The sequence below is a fragment of the Nothobranchius furzeri genome, chromosome 12 (genome assembly GCF_043380555.1).
Source record: "Nothobranchius furzeri strain GRZ-AD chromosome 12, NfurGRZ-RIMD1, whole genome shotgun sequence".
NCBI classification, from domain to species: domain Eukaryota; kingdom Metazoa; phylum Chordata; class Actinopteri; order Cyprinodontiformes; family Nothobranchiidae; genus Nothobranchius; species Nothobranchius furzeri.
The window spans coordinates 33,888,658-33,908,300 of record NC_091752.1 but is presented as its reverse complement, the minus strand read 5'-3'; the positions used below and the strand labels follow the sequence as shown (position 1 = coordinate 33,908,300).

General features: G+C 40.4%; 1 protein-coding gene across 2 annotated transcripts in view; it reads right to left on the bottom strand.

The window, feature by feature from the left end:
- Positions 1 to 1,388: 1,388 nt before the first annotated feature.
- The window catches only part of pcsk2 (proprotein convertase subtilisin/kexin type 2), a 34,187-nt gene continuing 15,932 nt past the window's right edge, over positions 1,389 to 19,643 (bottom strand). For both annotated transcript variants that reach the window (XM_054750349.2, XM_054750350.2), the window contains 7 exons: positions 16,741 to 16,817; positions 15,743 to 15,831; positions 15,042 to 15,217; positions 11,493 to 11,708; positions 7,837 to 7,937; positions 6,914 to 7,141; positions 1,389 to 2,283 (listed from right to left, as the gene is read on the bottom strand). In XM_054750349.2, the coding sequence (XP_054606324.2) occupies positions 1,794 to 2,283; positions 6,914 to 7,141; positions 7,837 to 7,937; positions 11,493 to 11,708; positions 15,042 to 15,217; positions 15,743 to 15,831; positions 16,741 to 16,817 (1,377 nt within the window). In that variant the 3' untranslated portion in view covers positions 1,389 to 1,793. The remainder of the gene's footprint in view (positions 2,284 to 6,913; positions 7,142 to 7,836; positions 7,938 to 11,492; positions 11,709 to 15,041; positions 15,218 to 15,742; positions 15,832 to 16,740; positions 16,818 to 19,643) is intronic.

Here is a 19,643-nt window from a genome sequence, read left to right as displayed (position 1 = left end):
TGAAGAAACTGGGGTAACATGTTCTCACACCTGAAGTGTTGAAAAATGATGATGGGTGACCAAGCGTTTGTTTTCGGGAGAAACAAACGCTTGGGAGGCGTTGCGCTTTGCCAGAGCGTCATTTTCTGACTTCCGCGGTAAAACGGAAATTTCACCGAATTGTGACCTTTACCCTCTTGCTATTTAACTTTCCCCTCATCCCCATCCTAACTTCAACCCTCTTGCACATGCAAAACTTTGTCTGTAGTCGTAACGTCCATCTCAAACATGGTTAACAGGAAGTTTAGAATGAAGAACTGGGTTAAGGTTAGGATGGGGGTGAGGGGAAGGTTAAATAGCAAGAGGCTAGAGGTTAAGTGTCTGTGAAATGCACGTTTTACCGCGGGTGTCAGAAACCGATGCTCTGCCACAGCGCGTTGCCTCGACGGAAACAAACGCTTGGTCAGCCATCGTCATTTTTCAATGCTTCGGGTGTGAAAGAATGTTGACTTGGGGGGTGTTAGAGCTCTAAGAAGGCGCTACGCAGGCAAATTACCATTTACCAAATCATACATAGAGAAAGCAGTATGTAAAAGGGAAACTTTGCATCGTATCCTGCAGAATCATTGAAGCAGCATTTTGAAGATTTGGGACAATACAATGTGTAACGTGAGGAAATATGGGTTTTCTGTGCAAAGGAATATGCTGTAGATTTCTTTAAAGAGCAAGTCACCCTCTACCAGAGTATTACTCCGCTCCCACTTTTGGTTTGAAAAATGCAACAAATGCTGTTGCCTAGCAGACCGAGAGGGTGGAGCCGCTAACAAATACACACACACACACACACACACACACACACACACACACACACACACACACACACACACACAGGCTCACAAAGACATTGTGACATCATATGGTACCAGCTAACGTTCTTGGGTACCTCTTAGCCAATAGTGATGGCAGATTAAAATTCAAATGCAGTGCAGTTTTTACCTGACAGCGGCACAACACTAACAGTTTTAGGCAGAAAATAAAAATTTTAACTAAAATGAAGTCAAGTGCTAAACTACTGACTACACGTGTCTGCAGCACGCTTAGACATGCATTTATATACTTTATCAGGAAAAAAAAGTTGATTTGGGAGTGACTTGCCTTTTAAATGAAGTTTTTTTTATAGTAACATGTTAATTTTGACCTCAAATACTCAAATACTTTAATAAATTGTTGAATAGATAGATTTATTTATTTATTTATTTATTTATTTATTATAATATGTGCCAAAGATTGTGAAATAGGAACCGATGACCACACTTTGCAAAATAAATTACACACTTTTGTGTCCTTATTTATATAAATAACATTGCATTTCACAAAAAGTATAAACAGAAAGAAGTATCACTGCACTGTTTGCAAGAAGTTAAACTTTAAGTCACAGAGAATAATTTACAATCACAATCTGTACAACATTTGGCAGAAGAAAGGTGCAGGGCATGAAAGCAAGAGTATGGTAGAGTGGCTTATATTTGGTATATGTACAGTTCTGTAGAGTGTAAAAATTCAGGTGACGCACTTTGTTTTCCCTACTTTGAACAGATAATTGAGGATTACACTTTGGCATGACACTTTTTTGAACAGAATAACTAAAATGTTTAATTGCAAAAAGCAAAAAGGGGGGGGGGGGTATGAAAGGAGAGAATACTGAGATTAACTAAGAAGATGTGGTTAGATTTTGAGGACAGTGTGAAACTGCAGAGACGGTAAAATAAGAGAGAAAGTGTCATAGTTGGCAACATGCAGATGACATTTGAACCTTAGTTGTTTTTACTCAATAAACTCTTCAGACTCCGCTCCACAGCTTCATCCAGCTCCTCCTCCAGCTCCTCCTTTTTGGACATGGCAAGTTTGGACTGATAATCACGCACAATCTGGTCTATGTAAGGGGCACTTTGTGTTCCATGCAGCATAAGAGTCCACTCCTTCAGGACACCGCGCTGTGGCTGGTCTCCCTGAAAGCCCACTTCAAGGATCCAGGTTCCACGGGGATCTTCACCCCAGGTGTGGGTGGTCATGAAGGGCCACTTGTCGAAGCCGACTTTGGAGTCGTCGTCACGGGGCCTCCGACTCAATAGAATGGACTTTGTGCCCATGGGTGAGGTCATGTTGATGTTGAGGTCCCCGCGGCGGCTGGCATTGACAGTGAGGACAGCCTGCACATGCTCCAGGTATCGGACAAAGTTGTCCTTCCCCTGACAGGCTTCCGTGGTGATTGCCAAAACCAGCTTGCTGTCTGACTGGATTTTGCTGCAGAAGGAGGACAAGAATTTGGAGGTTAAAACTGCAAAACTCAAATATCGGAAACACTCAAATGGCGTCTTAACAGGAGTGTGCTGTTTGTTCACCTTCTCTGGAATTATGTATGACTTTTTTAGAAATACATAAACATGATAGTCTGACTGTTCTGTGATATAATTTAGACAATATGTAAAAAAAATACTTTAAAAAACGTTTTTTTGCTAAGCCTGCCTGACTCGTCCCGTAGAGCCCCATGCAATGCGAATGGAGAGCCGCTCAGCATTAACCAATAACATTCAACATCCTCTTGTGATGTTAATCACAGAGCGTGCACGTTTGCGGAGTACTGATGCAGAGTTGGTGACACTTCTAATGGACAAGTCTTTGAAACATATGAACACACAGCATAATGTGAGAATAATTATTGTGAAACAATGAGTTTTAGCTCTGTTTCTCATTCAAGAACAATAGGTGGATTTTTCAGCTGTGATCACGAAAATAGGGAAAGGGGCATTTTTCTGCCACTAGATGGTGTTCTTTGACAAAAACCTCCTGGTTTCTACAAAACCCTGGGAACTTGACAACAAAGCAAGGTCTGAATTTGTGTTAGATTTACGTGAATGTTCACTGACGCCAAAATGACAAAAATTCAGCTTCGAGCACAGATCTACGTAAAAATGATTTTTCGAACTAGTTAAGGATCTCTCAAGTTAAAAGAGATTTATGAGGATTTGTGAGAAATGCTGAAGGTTTTAAATAAAAGGATTTAATGAAATATTCTAGTATAATAAAGAATGTTTCAACATTCAGAAGAGAATTTAGAAATCTTGTTCATGTATTTTTAGATGAATATCTCTTTCTGCATGACTGCACATGTAAGAGATTATGATGTGTGCTGGACTTCTAATAAACCCAGAATTCTTTTAACAAAAGATTTGCTCAGAACACAGTGTAAAAAGGAAAGTTGCTCTTGGTGATGCGGTTATTTTGTGACTGAGAAGACACTGTTCTCCCATCTCTTTAGATGTGAAGACAGAGTGATAACACAGCAGGGCAGAGGCAGTGGCCAAAAGGTTGTAAAGAGGCTTAATACCACCGTTAGCGGGGAATGGAGGAAAAGGCTGCAAGTGAAAGAGGTGTTTTACACCACTTAGTTAAAAAATTAGCAGTAGACTGTGTAGAACACTGTGAATGAAAAATAATAGATGGATGTTTTACTGTAAACGTGAATATGTATTTTTAAGCCCAAAATGGTACAGCAGTAGCTCCTTTCCTTTCAGATTATAAAGCAACTGTAATTATGAACTCAGAGAGGAGGTTGTCCTTTGAAAGTCGCAACCTGTGGAGATTCAAAACAACCATACTGCTCAGGGGGCCCTGTGTGCCGGCTCGACTGATAATGAGAAGTTTTCGTCCAGCTAAGGAAGCCATAACCCACCAGAAGAGCTATCAGATCAGTGCTGAGCTGTGTTTGTGAGCAGGGCCGTGTTGGTGCTTATTGCTTTTCTCTGATGATACATTATCATCAGAGGTGGGCTTGTAATTATAGCTCTACCACGCAGGCAGCAGGAACCCTGCAGGGCTGCTGTGGCAACAAGGAACTGATAAAATATATGACAAAACCAGTGATTCAGCTTTTAGCACACAACTCAAAGGCTGAAAAGGGAAATGTGGACGTTTCTCATCTCTAAACCATTTTTCGTAAACATTGGAGGGGGTGTCGTATCTGAGATAAAAGCTGAATTCACTTTCTGCAGCTGGCTGGGTAATGTTTGCCATCACAAACATTTTCTACAAGAGGAAAAGTTTCCACGGATTTGCACCTGCCCTTTTTTTTCATCTGTGTTGAGCTCCACCGTAGAGAGACACGCACATGCAAGCTTTCATTTACGTCACTGTTGCCGTGACATCACTGTCTCAAAGAATACCTTGAGTATTTTCATTGTTTTGATGGGGAACTAAGTTAGGTCAGATACAGTTACAAGAACCACCTGATTATGGAGGTGCAGCCTATTTAAATTATAAGAAACATCTGAGAATAGAATCCACAATTATTTTACACATTTATTATTATTATGTTTTTATTATATTATAATTATATAATTATAATGATATCATCATTATATAATATTATATATTATTATCATCATTATATATTATATTAATAATAATAATAATAATAATAATCTGGTGAGTGACTTTACATTTATACTAAACTGATTAAATTTCTAGTGCTTTGCATATGATAAAAATAAATAAGTGCCTTTTATTCATATAGCACTCATCACAAAAAGAGAAAAAACAAAACAAATCAAAACGTCATAAAATTATAATGATCTTATGACAGAAATAAAATGAAATCAGAAAAAAACTTTGTCATAAAATATCATAAAACAAATGAATGATGATTACAAATTTGAGTTAAAAATAAGAAAAGAAAATATTTATGTAAGAGCTACTTTAAATAAAAGGGTCTTCAGCTGGCCCTAACCCCAACCCTTGTCCAGACTGTCAATACTACGTAAAGATTAAAGGAAGATTATTCCAAAGTCGGGGTGCAACAGTCTGGAAGGAGCGATCACCTCGACTTTATATCTGGTCTTTGGAACTTCTAGAGGGTTCTGGTGGGTGGACCTGAGGGCTCGGGTTGGAGCACAAGGCTTTGACGGTTCAGTAATGTGAGGAGGAGCTTTACCATGTAGAGCATTGAAAGTTATAGTCAGAATTCTAAAATGGATTCTAAAGTTAACCAGTGCAGAGACATTAAAATAGGAGTATGTGAGCTCTTCTGTTTGCTCCAGTTAGGAGCCTCGTTGCAGAGTCCTGGACCAAATGAAGGCGGTTCAGGGGTTAGTTTGTAACCAGCCCATTGCTGATATTTATGTACTTTAAAATTTGCATTTAAACACATGTGTGGGGGCGTATAGAACATAGCCTGGGTGATTTATGTGTTTAAAGTAAGAGTGTGAAATATTTTAATGAAAAGTTATATTTACAAAAATAAATAATCAACATTTTATTTTGCCGGGCACGACACTGGGTTGATGTTTACATCTACCAGCCACTAGAGGGTTTGACACCCTCTTAGTTTTTTCAGTAACAGCCCGTCCACTAAGTGCTGTGATTGCCCCACCAAACCAATCGAGCGCGGGGCAGTCCACCATTACATCATGGAAGAACTACGTAAAACATTGGCCGTGTTCGAGATGAGCCAGTTCTGCGCAGATTAGACCATCGGTGATCGGCGCACAGTGCATGCCGGTTAGATTTGTTTCCGACTTGACACCGACTCGCTCTGACGTCATGCATACGTAGGCAACGATAACCTTGCAAGATCAAGGCGGCCGCAGATTTTGGAGCAAGGCGCTGCAGTTGCTCTCCACCGGCTGCAAAACCTAGGGCATGACGGGAAACGCCTGGCCCTCACCTGATCTAAGATCTGATTGGTTCACATTTTGATCCAAACATCCGGTGGTTGAATGCAAAATGTTAGTTGGTCACATGTATTCTGTAAATCATGTTACGTTGATGATGACAATATAGGCCATAAAGAAGAATGCGGTTTGTGTTCTTTTGTCACGTTTCCTATGAGCACACTAAAACTAGAGCTGATGACCTTTACTTATTATTACAGTCAGGTCTCCATATACAATATATGATGTCCACAAGCACGTGAGGATGTGTTTCGGTTGCTAACAGGCACCAGAATTAAAATAAATAATTAAACAAGTATGAACTCTAACATGATATCTTCATCCATCGTTACCCGCAAGCTACACATGTAGGGAAATCTGTACGACTTAAATGCCGGCTTTCAGCCACTCCCCCTGCTGCGTCCATCTGCTCTCGTCTGCTTTCCAGGCGAGGCGCTGCTCAACTCGAACAAAGCCATAAAGAAACATAAAACAACGCATTGTTTTTCTAAATAAATGTGCTGTGATTGGTCACCCACAATACTGGCCAGTGCTGTGGAGGTTCCAATGGAGCATACCTAAACCAACATGCAAAGCAAAATTATTTTGCTTCGGTAAATAAATTCTAGACTAACCAATGCCCAGGCCTAATAAAGTTATTTAACAAGACTCAGCCTATCAGGGGACAGGTGGGCGTGGCCAGCCCCAGCTTTTTTCCCCCTAAAATGACAGAGCCCTGAGATGGCTCATTCTGGAAGGTACCGAAACTGGCAAGAAGAAAAGTGCTATATGTGACAAGAGATTGATAAATATGCTTTGTATAAAACCACAGAAATATTATAACTTTAAATAAAATACATATTATGTGTCCTTTAAACCTAAATGATTCTTTCAGTTGAAGGTAAAAAAAAATCTAAGTATGAATAATAAGTAGGTAAATTCATCAGTCTTCATTTTTAAAATAAACAAATAAAAATGCCACAAAACAATTTTCTGAAATCGATGTTCTGATAGTTGTTGTAATGTGTTTAATTCAGATGCTAGAAGAGACTTTGCAGCTAATCTAAATATTTGAGGGTTGTTTAGTGGATTCTCCTTTTGCAGGTGTTTTATTACATTAGGCACTTTGAGATGATTCACTTATTAGATCAGTTTTGTCCTCAGTAGAATTTTCGTTTGTGGCTTCAGTTTTTTGCAGTATTTATCGAAAATGAAATATGACTCACTGGGCTTCCTGAATGGACCCAGCTACACAGTGGAAACGTTCTGGCACTGTTTTCCAATCCTTGGACATTTTCACCATGCCCCCGGCATCCAGCACACCATAGCCAAACAGGTGATTGAACTCGAGGCCAACGCCGTTCCTCCTCCACCGGTGGACCTCATCATGGAGCTGGTTTCTCTTTGAAGTCAGGACAGACAGGTGCTGCATGTCTCTCCATGTCAGGTTTGGACTGGGGGGACACACACAGACATACAAGGTTGCTTAACCCTGATATGTCCTTAGTGCATTATTTTGTGCTCAGAGGATAAAAACATTAGAAAATTAAAGGGTTATATAAGGGTTAAGACAAAAACATAAGATGAAAAGATTAGATTAGAAAAATGTGTAAATTACAAGCACAGATTAGTGTAAAATGAGTGATAACTTTTTTATTTTCATTAGTAGTTTTCTGTCGAAAACTGGAGCAGATAGTCCACAGCCTTCCTCTGGCTGAACCCATGCTGTTGCTTGGCTCGAGTGTGTTTGGGCAGTAAAAAGGCTCGTAGATTATTTGCCACCGGACGAGGTGAACATCCGGTCCTCACAACAGCCACATCATTACCGTGTGTACCGAGCAAACATTGTCTCTTTACTCAGCTCCATCAACTGGTGTCAGGTTGTGGCCTGAGGGTCTTGTCAGCATTTTTTGTGAGAAATGAAAAGCAGAGGCCAAAATTAATCTAGAGAGGATTGACAGGAGGATTATAAAATATTCTTACATGAACACATGGACTCAAGGTTGTGCAATCATGAATACGACTGGAAATACAATCATTCCTCCTGCCTGCCACCTTCTTAAGATGAGAATTGCTGAATAAGGTAATCTAATCGTATTTCATGCAGGTAATTGATCTGAACCTGTAAGCTCAACTGCTGAGTACATACTTAGCCTCGAGAGCCAAAGCAAAAACACCTGCTGCCTCTGGTGCTGCTGCTGAGGTTCCAGAGTGACGCAGCGTGCAGTTTCCATACAAATCTGTGGTAGCCTGAAACCACCAGAGCAAAAGAAGGACATTTTATGAATAAGTTACAGAGGCTATAGGCTTTTTCTGTGCTTTAAATTTTACCCTAATGAAAAACCAAAATTCAGTAATGTTGAATGGGAAAACATGAAGGTGCAATATGTAAGAATAAAGTGAGAATGCCATCATATGCTCAAATGTACTCCCTGCAGGCCTTTTAAGAAAAAAGTTACTTTCTCACTCCTGTTCTGTGAGTTTCATGACTGTTATGTACCAGTTACAGATCAGCACCAGAAAATTGGTGTATGGTCTGTATTTGTATAGCGCCTTGTTAGGGTTCTACAACCCCCCAAGTCACTTCACAACACAGTCAGGCATTCACCCATTCTCACACACATTCACAGGCTGGTGGGGATGAGCTATGATGCAGCCACCGCCTCTTGGGTGCACTGACAAAGGCGAGGCCAACTGAACAACGGCACCACCAGTCCCTCCGACCACCACCAGATTCTAGATGACAAGCAAAGATGAGTCATACGTGGTGTTGGCATTTTGGGGTGTTTAACGGTAAGTAGCACTTATTACACTTATTACAGAGGTATTCCACCAGGACTAGAGGAAGTATGGTTGTTTGTTGTTTTGCTGTTAGCTTGCTGTTATAGTTCTGAGCTACTCAGTAAAGGAAGTTAAACGTCACAATGTACTCATTCATTACATACATTTCACTGTAATATCAAGTTGTTGGTAATTGAAAAAATAGTTTCAGACATTTTTAGAGTCACCTATTTGCTTCTAATTAACCGTTAGCATTGTTAGCACAACGTTAGCCTCTAGCCTTCTTGCCATGGCTTCTTAAATGTACAAGAAATAATACATTTCCTACACTTGTTTAGCACATTTCAGAGTCAGAGGACTCCAAAGCGCTTTACACTATAGTGCATCATTCACCCATTCACGCACACATTCATACGCTGGTGGTGATAAGATAAGACTTTATTCATCCCACAGTGGGGACATTTTGGCACTTACACACTAGCATCGGCTCTACTCCACCTGGGCTGTGTTTAGATTGTAACCTTGGATTTTCCTATGAGCCCTCTTCCTAAGGCGATCTGATTCAGACTCAACTGGTTTAACACACCCACTGCTGACTGATTCGCCGGCTCAAATTCATGCCTACCATTAGGGCCTCCAATTGGTGGACAGAATCAGCCAGCAGGGGTTTCCTGCATGTGCGACTCATTATTATGCCGGATTCCTGAGGAAGTGAGAAGCCTCTGACTGAAGCCGCCTGTCTGAAGAGCGCATGTGCACGCACACAAACACACACACACACACACACCGTAGGTCATTTCTCTTCATCTGCTGCAAGCACACACACACACACACACTGAGTTTCAGCTGTGCCAGGACAGACAGCAGTCTGGATGCAATATCAGATCACTTCACACTGTTTAATGATCGCCTCATGCTATTTTTGTCACAAGTAAAATCCCTCTCCTCAATTCAGCAACACCACCATTTTTCTGCTGAGTTGTTTCTGTGTAGCATACACATCACCGTATACTTTTTACTTATCACCTTGTGCTTTTTTTGTGTGGAGTAAAGATCCCCCCCCCCCCCACACACACACCCCTGCAGACTTTTCCGCTCGTCTTTCGTCCCGCCCACCTGCTCGGAGATGTGCTTATGACATCACTAATATCTTTGCGCCAATTTTGGACACTGCCCATATCCTCAGTCACATCTGCAAATCCTATAGATTCATTTGTAATAAACCCGGCCAGGCTGGGGCGAGCTGGGTGGATAGGAGAAGAGTGGAGACAATGCTAGTGTGTAAGTGCCATTTGTACATTAGTACCACAGCTCAGGACGGATAGCAAAAGTGACCAAGAATGATGAGCTACAATGTAGCCACAGCTGCCTTGGGGTTCATTGACGGAGGCAAGGCTGACGAGTACAGGTTGTTCTAACCACCACCAGCAGGCAAGGTGGGTGATGTGTCTTGCCTAAAGACACAACAGCAATGCTCTGCCGGGAACCGGGATTAATCCCACCACCCTCCAATTACAGGTCAAACCGCTCTACCTTCTGAGTAACAGCTGCCCTGGAACAAACTTCTGGGTCACTCCTGTTTACTGGCTTTTGTTCTTTAATCAAATCTGGAGCTTTTTGCCTTTAAATTAAAAACCCTGCTGGAAAAACTAGCCAAGCAGATCCAGTGTGCTGGTCCAGCATCAGATCACCAGCATCCCATGCTGGACCAGCACACTGGCACCAAAACACAACATGTGCTGGAAACCAACTATGCTGGTCTATTTTGGTTTTTCCAGCAGGCAAGGCTGGCGCTGCAGCGTTAGCCAAACTCAGACACATGCTTACTCATATAAACAGTAACCATGTTCCTCTTTTGTGTTTTTTAAGGAGAAAAACTGACAACCCCTCAGCTGGCTGAGAATGAAATCTATTTCAATGTAACCTTCTTTCCAACATGACTGAGACATCCGATAGTTTTGTGGTCATTTCACTGTATAATTCTTACTTATTTCTCCTTTAAAATGGCATTTACAACTGCAAGACTGATGAGTGATTGTTGAACTGCAAATTCAATGAGTTAACTGGATTACTTGTTTTGAATAAATATGTTGCTTAAAGACAAATTATAACAGATTAATGAAGAGACCCTAAGTATGCTTCATCAAAAGCCTGCAATTATTTGCATAATCACTCAAACTGTGTAAATACCCACAGACGTGGTGTGTTCTCACAGCAAATTCTGTTTTTGGTGCCCGAAAGGAACCTTTAACCCCCCAATTTTTTTATCCATCCATCCATACATTTTCTGAACCCACTTTGTCCACGCAGGGTTGCGGGGTGGGGGGGGCTATCTCCAGCGGTCAACGCGCAATCAGGCGGGGTACACCCTGGACAGAGAGCCAGTCCTTCGCAGGGCAACACAGACACACACAGGACAAACAACCATGCACACACACACACACACACACACACACACACACCTAAGGACAATTTAGACAGACCAATCAACCTAACAGTCATGTTTTTGGACTGTGGGAGGAAGCCGGAGTACCTGGAGAGAACCCACGCATGCACAGGGAGAACATGCAAACTCCATGCAGAAAGACCCCAGGCTGGGAAGTGAACCCAGGACCTTCTTGCTGCAAGGCAACAGCTCTAACCACTGCACCACTGCACGGACCCCCAATTTTTTTTTAATAAATAAATTAAGGAGCTGTGCCAAGTGTGCTAGCCTAAACACATTATGGAGGATGCTCTTAGTATCAAAGGCAAATCATGAGTCTAAATGTCAGAGTGACCATCTGGGTCACTGAAACATAAATTATTTTTGGCAAGTTTAAAGCAATTTCCTGTTTTATCCAATCTCATGGGCAGTCTAGGACTCAATTATTTCTCAGACCAAGAGAGAGAATATGTTTAGACAAAAAGAAAAATGAACATTAAGAGATAAAAGACATGGCCATCGTTAAATTGCTAGAGATCAGGGACTGAGGATATTCTCTACTGAGGAGTAGATGTTTCTGATTAAATGCAAACACTCACAACTCCAGCCTCTGGGTTCCTTTTGCGCCCATTGCTGAATGTAGATGCCAGAGTGGAGGAGCAGCTCTCGTCATACAGAGCAGTGCGTCCATCGTTGATGGCCGAATTTATCGAGATCGTCCACATGCTCGACGCATAACCATCACAGTTGCAGTCGTCATAGCTTCCACCGTCTCCCGACGCCCAGACGTAGATGCTACCTTTCCCTCCACGACCCTGAAACAATGTGATCACACAGCCGGTGAAGTGAAAGCACACAGGAGCTCTGCTTATTCCTCCAGTGAGTTTAAGTAGTGGAAATGACGAATGGGAATAATGGAAATGAATGTGACTGTAATTATACAACAGGTATCGTGTGTGCTATTTTCGTTTGTCTTTGAAGTGCTTCAAATTGGTCTCCTCTGTGTGTTTTCAAATCGCTCGTGCACTAAAATCCAATCAGACCTCTCTTGTTACCAGGTGGTAGTTTTCTGATTGTTCCTGGAATAATTGCCTTTAGCCTCTTTTGTCTCGCTCTGCGGCGTAAACTGCCTGTTCACACACAACCTAATGAGATCTGTCACAAGTAGAGTCACATTCCAAAACACACATTTCAAATAAGGAAAGGCAGACATTTTGGGAACAAAGCTGGCAGAGGGTCTCCTGTGCAACATGTGATTATGTTTCCAGAATTAAACAGAAAGAAAATTATTGAGTTTCAGCTAAATTTATTACATGGATTCTAATTGATAGCTTTATTTATTTTATAAGTACATCATAGCATGATGGTTTTTTTATTATAAAGGAGAAACAGTTGTTAGACACTAAAAAGTTTTCTTTAGGATTTTAAATTTCAGGATCCAAGAATCCTGAGACCCACTTTTGTTTCTCTGTTTATCTTCTCAGCTGGTAAACTGCCACTGCTGTGCTTACGGCAGACAATTTGGCATCATTTTATCTCTATTTTGTGTGATTTTCTTTACCTTAGTGTACAAAGCCACATAACGACTTCTGGAAACAACCGTATTAAACACACACCGAATTAAGCACGCAGTGAAATGTCATGTTTGTTGCTGATAATTGAGCCTTAAAAGATGAAACAGCCGAGAAGGGCTCCAGGCAGAGAGCATCCTCTGCACTCTCTGCTGCACCTGTGTTTACAAAAGGCTGGCGGCTCCCCCACAAGACACTTCATCAAATGGAGGATGAGTGGCTCATCCTTTTCTTCTCCTGATCATTCCTGTCCTTTTGTTTGAACAGCAAAATAAATAAATTAATTGATTAATTAAAGAGGTTTGAGCATCACTGAGTTCAACATAATGTTCTTAGGACTTCACGGCACTATTATGATAAAGAGTTTTAATGTTGCAGCGAATGTTTCTTGGTCTGGCGAACTGTCTTGGTCTGGCGCTTCTGAGACGTAAAGTGCTTTTTCATTTCACTCTTTCATGCATGCACAATGCACATCATGTGCTGCCCACACAGAAGTGATCAAGAATCTGAGTGTCACACTGCAGAGCAGTTACTTGATTAGCTCTGTGATAAAATATTACATGAACGCTGCTTCCGCCTTGCTTGGATGGGGCTGTTTTAAACAAGCAAGCACACAAAACACGATGATTATTCAAGCAGCTAATTGGCATTGCAGTCATTAGCATGGTGACTGTATGGGTGAGTCCAAGATCTACGGCACCTTTGGCTGGAGACAGATGGTTTTCAAATAGCTGAAATCTTTTTAAGCAGAAAAATGAAAATCCCCAAAATGCTCTCTCACATAATAATAACAGTAATAATAATAATAATAATAATAATAACAATAATAATAATAATAATGATAATTTATTATTATTGTTGTTATTATTATTGTTACTATTATTGTTATTGTTATTATTATAGTTAGTTGTTATTGTTATTATTGTTATTGTAATAATTGTTATTGTTATTATTATTGTTATTATTATTGTTGTTATTATTGTTATTGTTGTTTTTATTGTTGATTTTATTGTTGTTTTTATTGTAGTTGTTATTATTGTTATTGTTGTTTTTGTTATTGTTATTATTGTTGTTATTGTCATTTTTATTGTTGTTATTATTGTTGTTGTTGTTGTTGTTATTGTTATTGTTGTTGTTGTTATTATTATTATTATTATTATTATTATTATTATTATTATTATTATTATTATTATTAGTATCACAAAAACATTAGGTTGTCCATCTTTTCACATTTCTGCCATGAGAGTGAAACATGTGGTTTAGGGTACTGAGTGAAATCTGAAAGAATATCAGGATCTACAAACATCAGCATAATCAGCTGCAAACACTATTCCATCAACATGATTTTGATCATGTCAACAACTGTCCTGGTATTGCAAATATGTGGAAATTGTTTCAGACAAGAACTTAAGATCAGTCGTTTGACCATTTGGCCTGGGTCCTTTGGATTGTGAAGCGGTGCCATGAAAGCTTGATTGGGTTCAAACTGTGAGCTGCAGGTTGAGTTCGATACGATGTTTTCAAATTAGTTGATCTTGCTAAAGGAGTTTTTGAAAGCAGGAGATTTTATTTCAAAAAGAAAAAAATGAATAAGGTTTTGTCTGACTGTCGCTTTCCCCACAACTTCTCAACCACAATGAAGAAAAATAAATCCTAATTCAAATCTACAAAATCTACCAAGAAATGACATAAATTACATAATTCACTCATTTATTCAATACATTTGCAGTGTTCTCTAGTGTAAATCAATACCTTATGAGTAATTTTAAAAAAGCTATGATGCTCCTGTTCTGAGATGCAAAAGTTTGCTTGTGCAGAGGTGGGCTGAAAACAGCAGGATTGCTCATTATTATTAATGCTTCTGATTGGCCAACAGAACACAATCAGCTATGTTACAAAGTTACTATCACCAACACACTCTGCTATCTCTCCTTGCTGCAAAAATATTTTTAAAAGCCTTCCTGTGGTCAGAAGCGAGCCACGATGCAAATGCCCATTCACAGTGTGACATCACAGTGTGAGGATTTTCAAATCCTAACATTTCACTATCTATTTTCTGTCAGAAGCTAAAGCAGAAAATAGGTGTAGATGTTGAGCCTGCATGAAAAACTCGGAGTGACCAATTATAATTAGAAATAGTTATTAAAAATGCTTTTTTCAGTCAACCACACCTTTAAAGGGGAACCAGGCTGTTTTGGCTTGCTTTTAGCACCCTCTAGTGATTGTTTGTAGAATCAAAAGCACAATCTCCTTGCTGTGCGTTCATCTTTTTAGCACATTTATCTAACAGTTGAAATGTCTCCCCAGCCTTCCTTAGTGTCTGCATGACCGATTCACCACTACATCAAACAAATCAGCTGTGTTCATGATTTAAAACATGCAGGAGATGTGTTGGAAGCAGACTGCAGTGCCAGGTATGTCAGCTCCAAATATCCTGACCAGCAACTCTGAAGTTGCAAGTGGAGGGGCTGGGTGGCCTTTCATTAAAGGGTAATTTTAGCACGTGCTGGCTCAAAAAACTGATTTAAAAATATGAAAAGTTGCAACGTATCCCTTTAAATGGTGATTTCTCCTTACCTTGTTAACACCATCAGCCATAGCCTGCAACGTGAGCTCTCTGGGTCCGTCCACCGTCTTGCCATCATCAGTCGGTCCCCAGCTGGCACTATAGATGTCAATAATCTGAGGCATGTGGCTGATGGATGATGCTTCGATGATGTCAGTCATAAAGGGCTGGTCCAGCATCCTGATACCTGACAGAAGGGCAATCCTGTTTTTATTAGATTCCCAATTCTGCTGCTGCTTGAAGCAGCAATAAATGGGCGATTGCAAAAAGCAGACGTCAGCCACATCGCCTGTGCAGCTAGTGTGTGAGACACCGTGTGTGGATCCTGAGCAACAGCAGAGAATGTGGTGTCACGTTTAGCAGCAAATTGCCACTGTGTACATATTTATGCTTTTATTTTCTATTTAAGAATAAAAATATACATACAAGAGAAATGCAATGGTTATAAATTGTGTTGCTTGAAACACATTTCACTCAGCCGCCTCAGTAATTTGCAGCTGTTCTTGAAGTGGAGTTGTTCCATTTGAACATGATTCTACAACCTATGTTTTATTTCTATAAGATGCTCTCCGTATTTCCCTCAGAGTGAATCACCCACATCAGACCTGTGATTCTCTCATCACACGGTTATCAGGGCTGTTATTTCACATCCACATCTCCTCATTGTTATTCCTGTCTCTGTTCACACTTGCGGGTTTAACTCCACACACACCTGCCACCTTGGAGTTGTAGGCGACTCCCACACCGCAGATGTTATTGTTGGCTGCCGCTGAAACCTCCCCGGCACATCGGGTGCCGTGACTGATGAGAGAGTGAGAGAGAGAGAAAGAAGGCAAAGAAATTATTGGAGAGAATTTACATGAATTTACATACATTTGCAAATCATCACATGTGGGTTCAGTCTGAGCTTCGATTTACCGGATCGCTTTGGTTGTCGGGAACTTTTTTCTGACTTGTACAAGGATTCAGAAAACCAAATCTGTATTTAGAATGTTTGTTGTCATGAACTGATCTAAATAAGCTCAAATTGTCTAAATCAACATGATTTTTGCACACGTCACTGATGTATCATTGCCCTGTGTTACATGTTACGTATTTCCATCCATTTGCTCCCCACAGGGACACTGCAGAGTCAACCCCTCTTTCCCAGCATGCCTTGCAACAGACAGGCAGCTATTTATAACAACCAGCTGATTAGCCAGCGAGAATTGCCCGACAATCAGCAAGTGCTACCACACCAAAGCTCTGCCTTCTCCATCCAACACACGGGAGCCCAAACACACACATCAGGGGAGATGGGAGGCAGGAAAGGTGGAGAAAGAAAAGATTTGTGACTCTTATTGTGCTCTGGGTGGTTTCTAGTGGATCACAGTGAAGCCAGGAGATGAGAGGCTGATAAGGTTTTATCGGACACAAGGTCACCACCATGTGCATGTTTCCCTGAGAGAAAACAAGACTTGGGATGGTCTTGTTTTATACACGTTATCTCCCCTGATTGTGTGGTTAAAAATAGGCAACATACTGCCTTTTGTCTCTGGCTGGACAACATCACTGTTTATACAGCGCTATAATGCCTTAATGGAACTATGTGGAGAGAAAAATCAATAGCGAAGAGGTAGCAGAATCCAGGGGAGAACACACACATGTGCACGCAGAAACACACACAGAGTGTGTGTGCATATACGCAGGGGTTGCTCGGGCGAGCATTACCTGTTGAACCAGTCATCTGTGTACCGCGGAAATGGGAACGGGTCATTGCTGCTGAAGTCATAGCTGGCTTCGGCATTCTGAAAGCACCAAACAGATGAAATTACAAGCATAAAAACACGGAGACTGAAAAACGGCAGGAGACTGGGCATTTCACGGTGGAGTGCTGACCCTATTTCAGTCTATCCCGTCGTCTGAATGCACAGTCGTGTTTGTTTATAATCGTTTTGTGCAGAATTGGCTAAAGCAGCCCTATCAGTGGGAGTTGTGAAACAATCTGAAGCTAACAGGCTTGCAGAAATCACGTATTTTATTTGTGTAAATGATAAATGACCTGCACTTGTATAGCGCCTTTCAGAGTAAGGCTGCTCAAAAGCGCTTTTACATTACAGTGAATCATTCATCCATTCACACCCTGATGGTGATGAGCTACACCGTAGCCACAGCTGCTACCCTGGGGGCACACTGATAGAGGTGAGGCTGCAGAGCACAGGCGCCACTGGTCCCTCAGACCACCACCAGGTGGCAACATGGGTTAAGTATCTTGCCCAAGGACACAACAGCAGCATTCTCTGTCCAGAGCTGAGATTGAACCTGCAACCTTCTGATTACTGGACAACTCGTTCAACCTCCTGAGCTACTGCTGCCCCCTTTTGTTTATTATTATTATTAATAATAATAATAATAATATTAATAAGAATTTCAAAGTATTCACAATTGCACACTTTTATAATTATTTATTTAACTTTATGTATCTCTAGGGAATTTTTTGTGTGTGAATGGTTTTGTTTTACAGCTATTTTTCATCTCTTCACAGCTTTTTTGGTCTCAGTCAGTCATTTATTGTGTCATTGCACTTGTTTTGCATCTGTATATTGTTATTATCTGTTCCATCTGGGTCATAATGTACCTCATTTAGTTTATTCTGTGTCTCAGCTCTCATTTCATTATACGTTTTGTATCTATTATAATAATTTTGCATCTTTTTTCAGTGATATTGTGTTGCACTTTTCTCAGTAGTGTCATTTGCAAATTGCTACCGCCACTCTCATTCCATGGGGGTTACTTTGAATTTCTTTTTATCCATTTTTGTGAGGATTTATTTGTGATTTTAGTTTTGTGCTAAGTTAAAAGTCCATCAAACACAGGAACCTGTAACTTTATCATATCCTCATCGTATTCCGCTAATATGCCTTACATCATAAATACACCGGATGAAAATGTGGTCATGTTTGGGAAAGAAGAAGAATTATTCAAATTCCTTATTCATCGTGATTTTAGCTATTCTTTGCCTAAATTTTGTGTTCAGCTTACAAATCTTCATTTTACACCTTATTTTTGCTTCATTTTGTGTGTGTGTGTGTGCGTTGTTCCTTTTTGAATAAATATAGCAGCTTATAATTTAGTTGCTTCTAAAAATCTATTCTGTTCCAAACTGTTTATAAAAAATATGCTGGTGAAATTAAAAGCAAAGCTTAGATTCAAGATGACAATAATGGCCCATGATTTAATTCCACTTGGTTGATCGAATTAGCACAAATAACCAAGGAAGAAGGTGCTAACCTGCAAAGGGCTGTTGGCATATTCAGAATTGTCCCTACATTTAGAATAAAATGCATTTACTGAGAGGATTACTTGTATTCTGTACCTGTAACAAGTGCCCGCCGTGAGAACAGAGAAGCTATGGCCTCGTTTCTAAGCATCACATCAGCGCTGGAGACTGTTTTGTTGCTGCTGCCAGACAACTGGCTGGCATTTAGAGAAGATGACTCAGTCAGCAGCAGAACGAGGAGGCAAACAAAACATGCTTATTGAACCAAATGGAAAAATACTGTAATTATCAAGATGTGGAGCAGATAACTACAGAGGAAGGTAGGAATTCCAACAGCGACGGGGTTCACACGAGAAAGTGAGGGAGGCTGTTACTGTTGGGTAAATCCAGACCAAGTTAACATTTAATTCGATTTTTTTCCCCATCCTTGCTTAAACTTTGCTCCTTCCTCCTTTACAATAAATCACAAAGTGTACAATCCTGATCACTGGTAAATAACAGAGGAAAATCCATAGATCACTTCCTGGACTTTTTGGGTTATTATTTTGCTATCGATCAAACTACCACCCCAGGGTGGTCATGTGTGCATCCAGGTTAAATCTAATGAGCCGATCCTCCTCACCTTTCCCTGCAGTTGTTTAAAAGAGCAATAACCACAGCCTCTCATTATGGCAAAGAGCAATCGCTAGGCTTTCACTGCAATACCTAAGACTTTCTCACCCCAGATAAATGTTGTCTACCTCTGCAGAGCGTGTAACATGGTGGAAGTAGCTAATGTTCACATTTTTGTGGAATTAAAAAGACACAGATGTGTTTGTCCTTTGCTGATCTGATGACAAGTTCTGTCCCCTTCATTAAAAAATTGGAAAAGGAAAGTAGACGGTTCTATGTCTAGAAATAAAGTGATCGTTGACTACCAAAATCTATGTTTACCTAAATATTACAAAGATCTATACGTACACCTTCCAACCAAATCCAGGATGAAGTAAATAAAACCTGATGAAAAACATTAAAATGTTTCTCTGAAAGAGCAAGCGGCTTTTTTGTATAGCACATTTCATACACAGAGGCAATTCAGTGTGCTTTCCAGGAGCAAGAACAGCAAAATCAACGTGACAGCCTTATTAAATCACACCAATAAATTCAGCGCTAATTAAATGCACTGATAAATTTCAGATTTAAGAATCAGATAAAATACAAAGTTAAAGGGTGAGCAGTTACAGTGCAGAAGGTGCATAAGGAACAGTCAATCAAAGGCTAATGAATGCATGAAAGTTTTCTATTTTGATTGGAAAGTCATAGAGTTAGGGCACATTTGAGGTCATAAGGAAGGTGATTCCTGATTCCTGTGTGC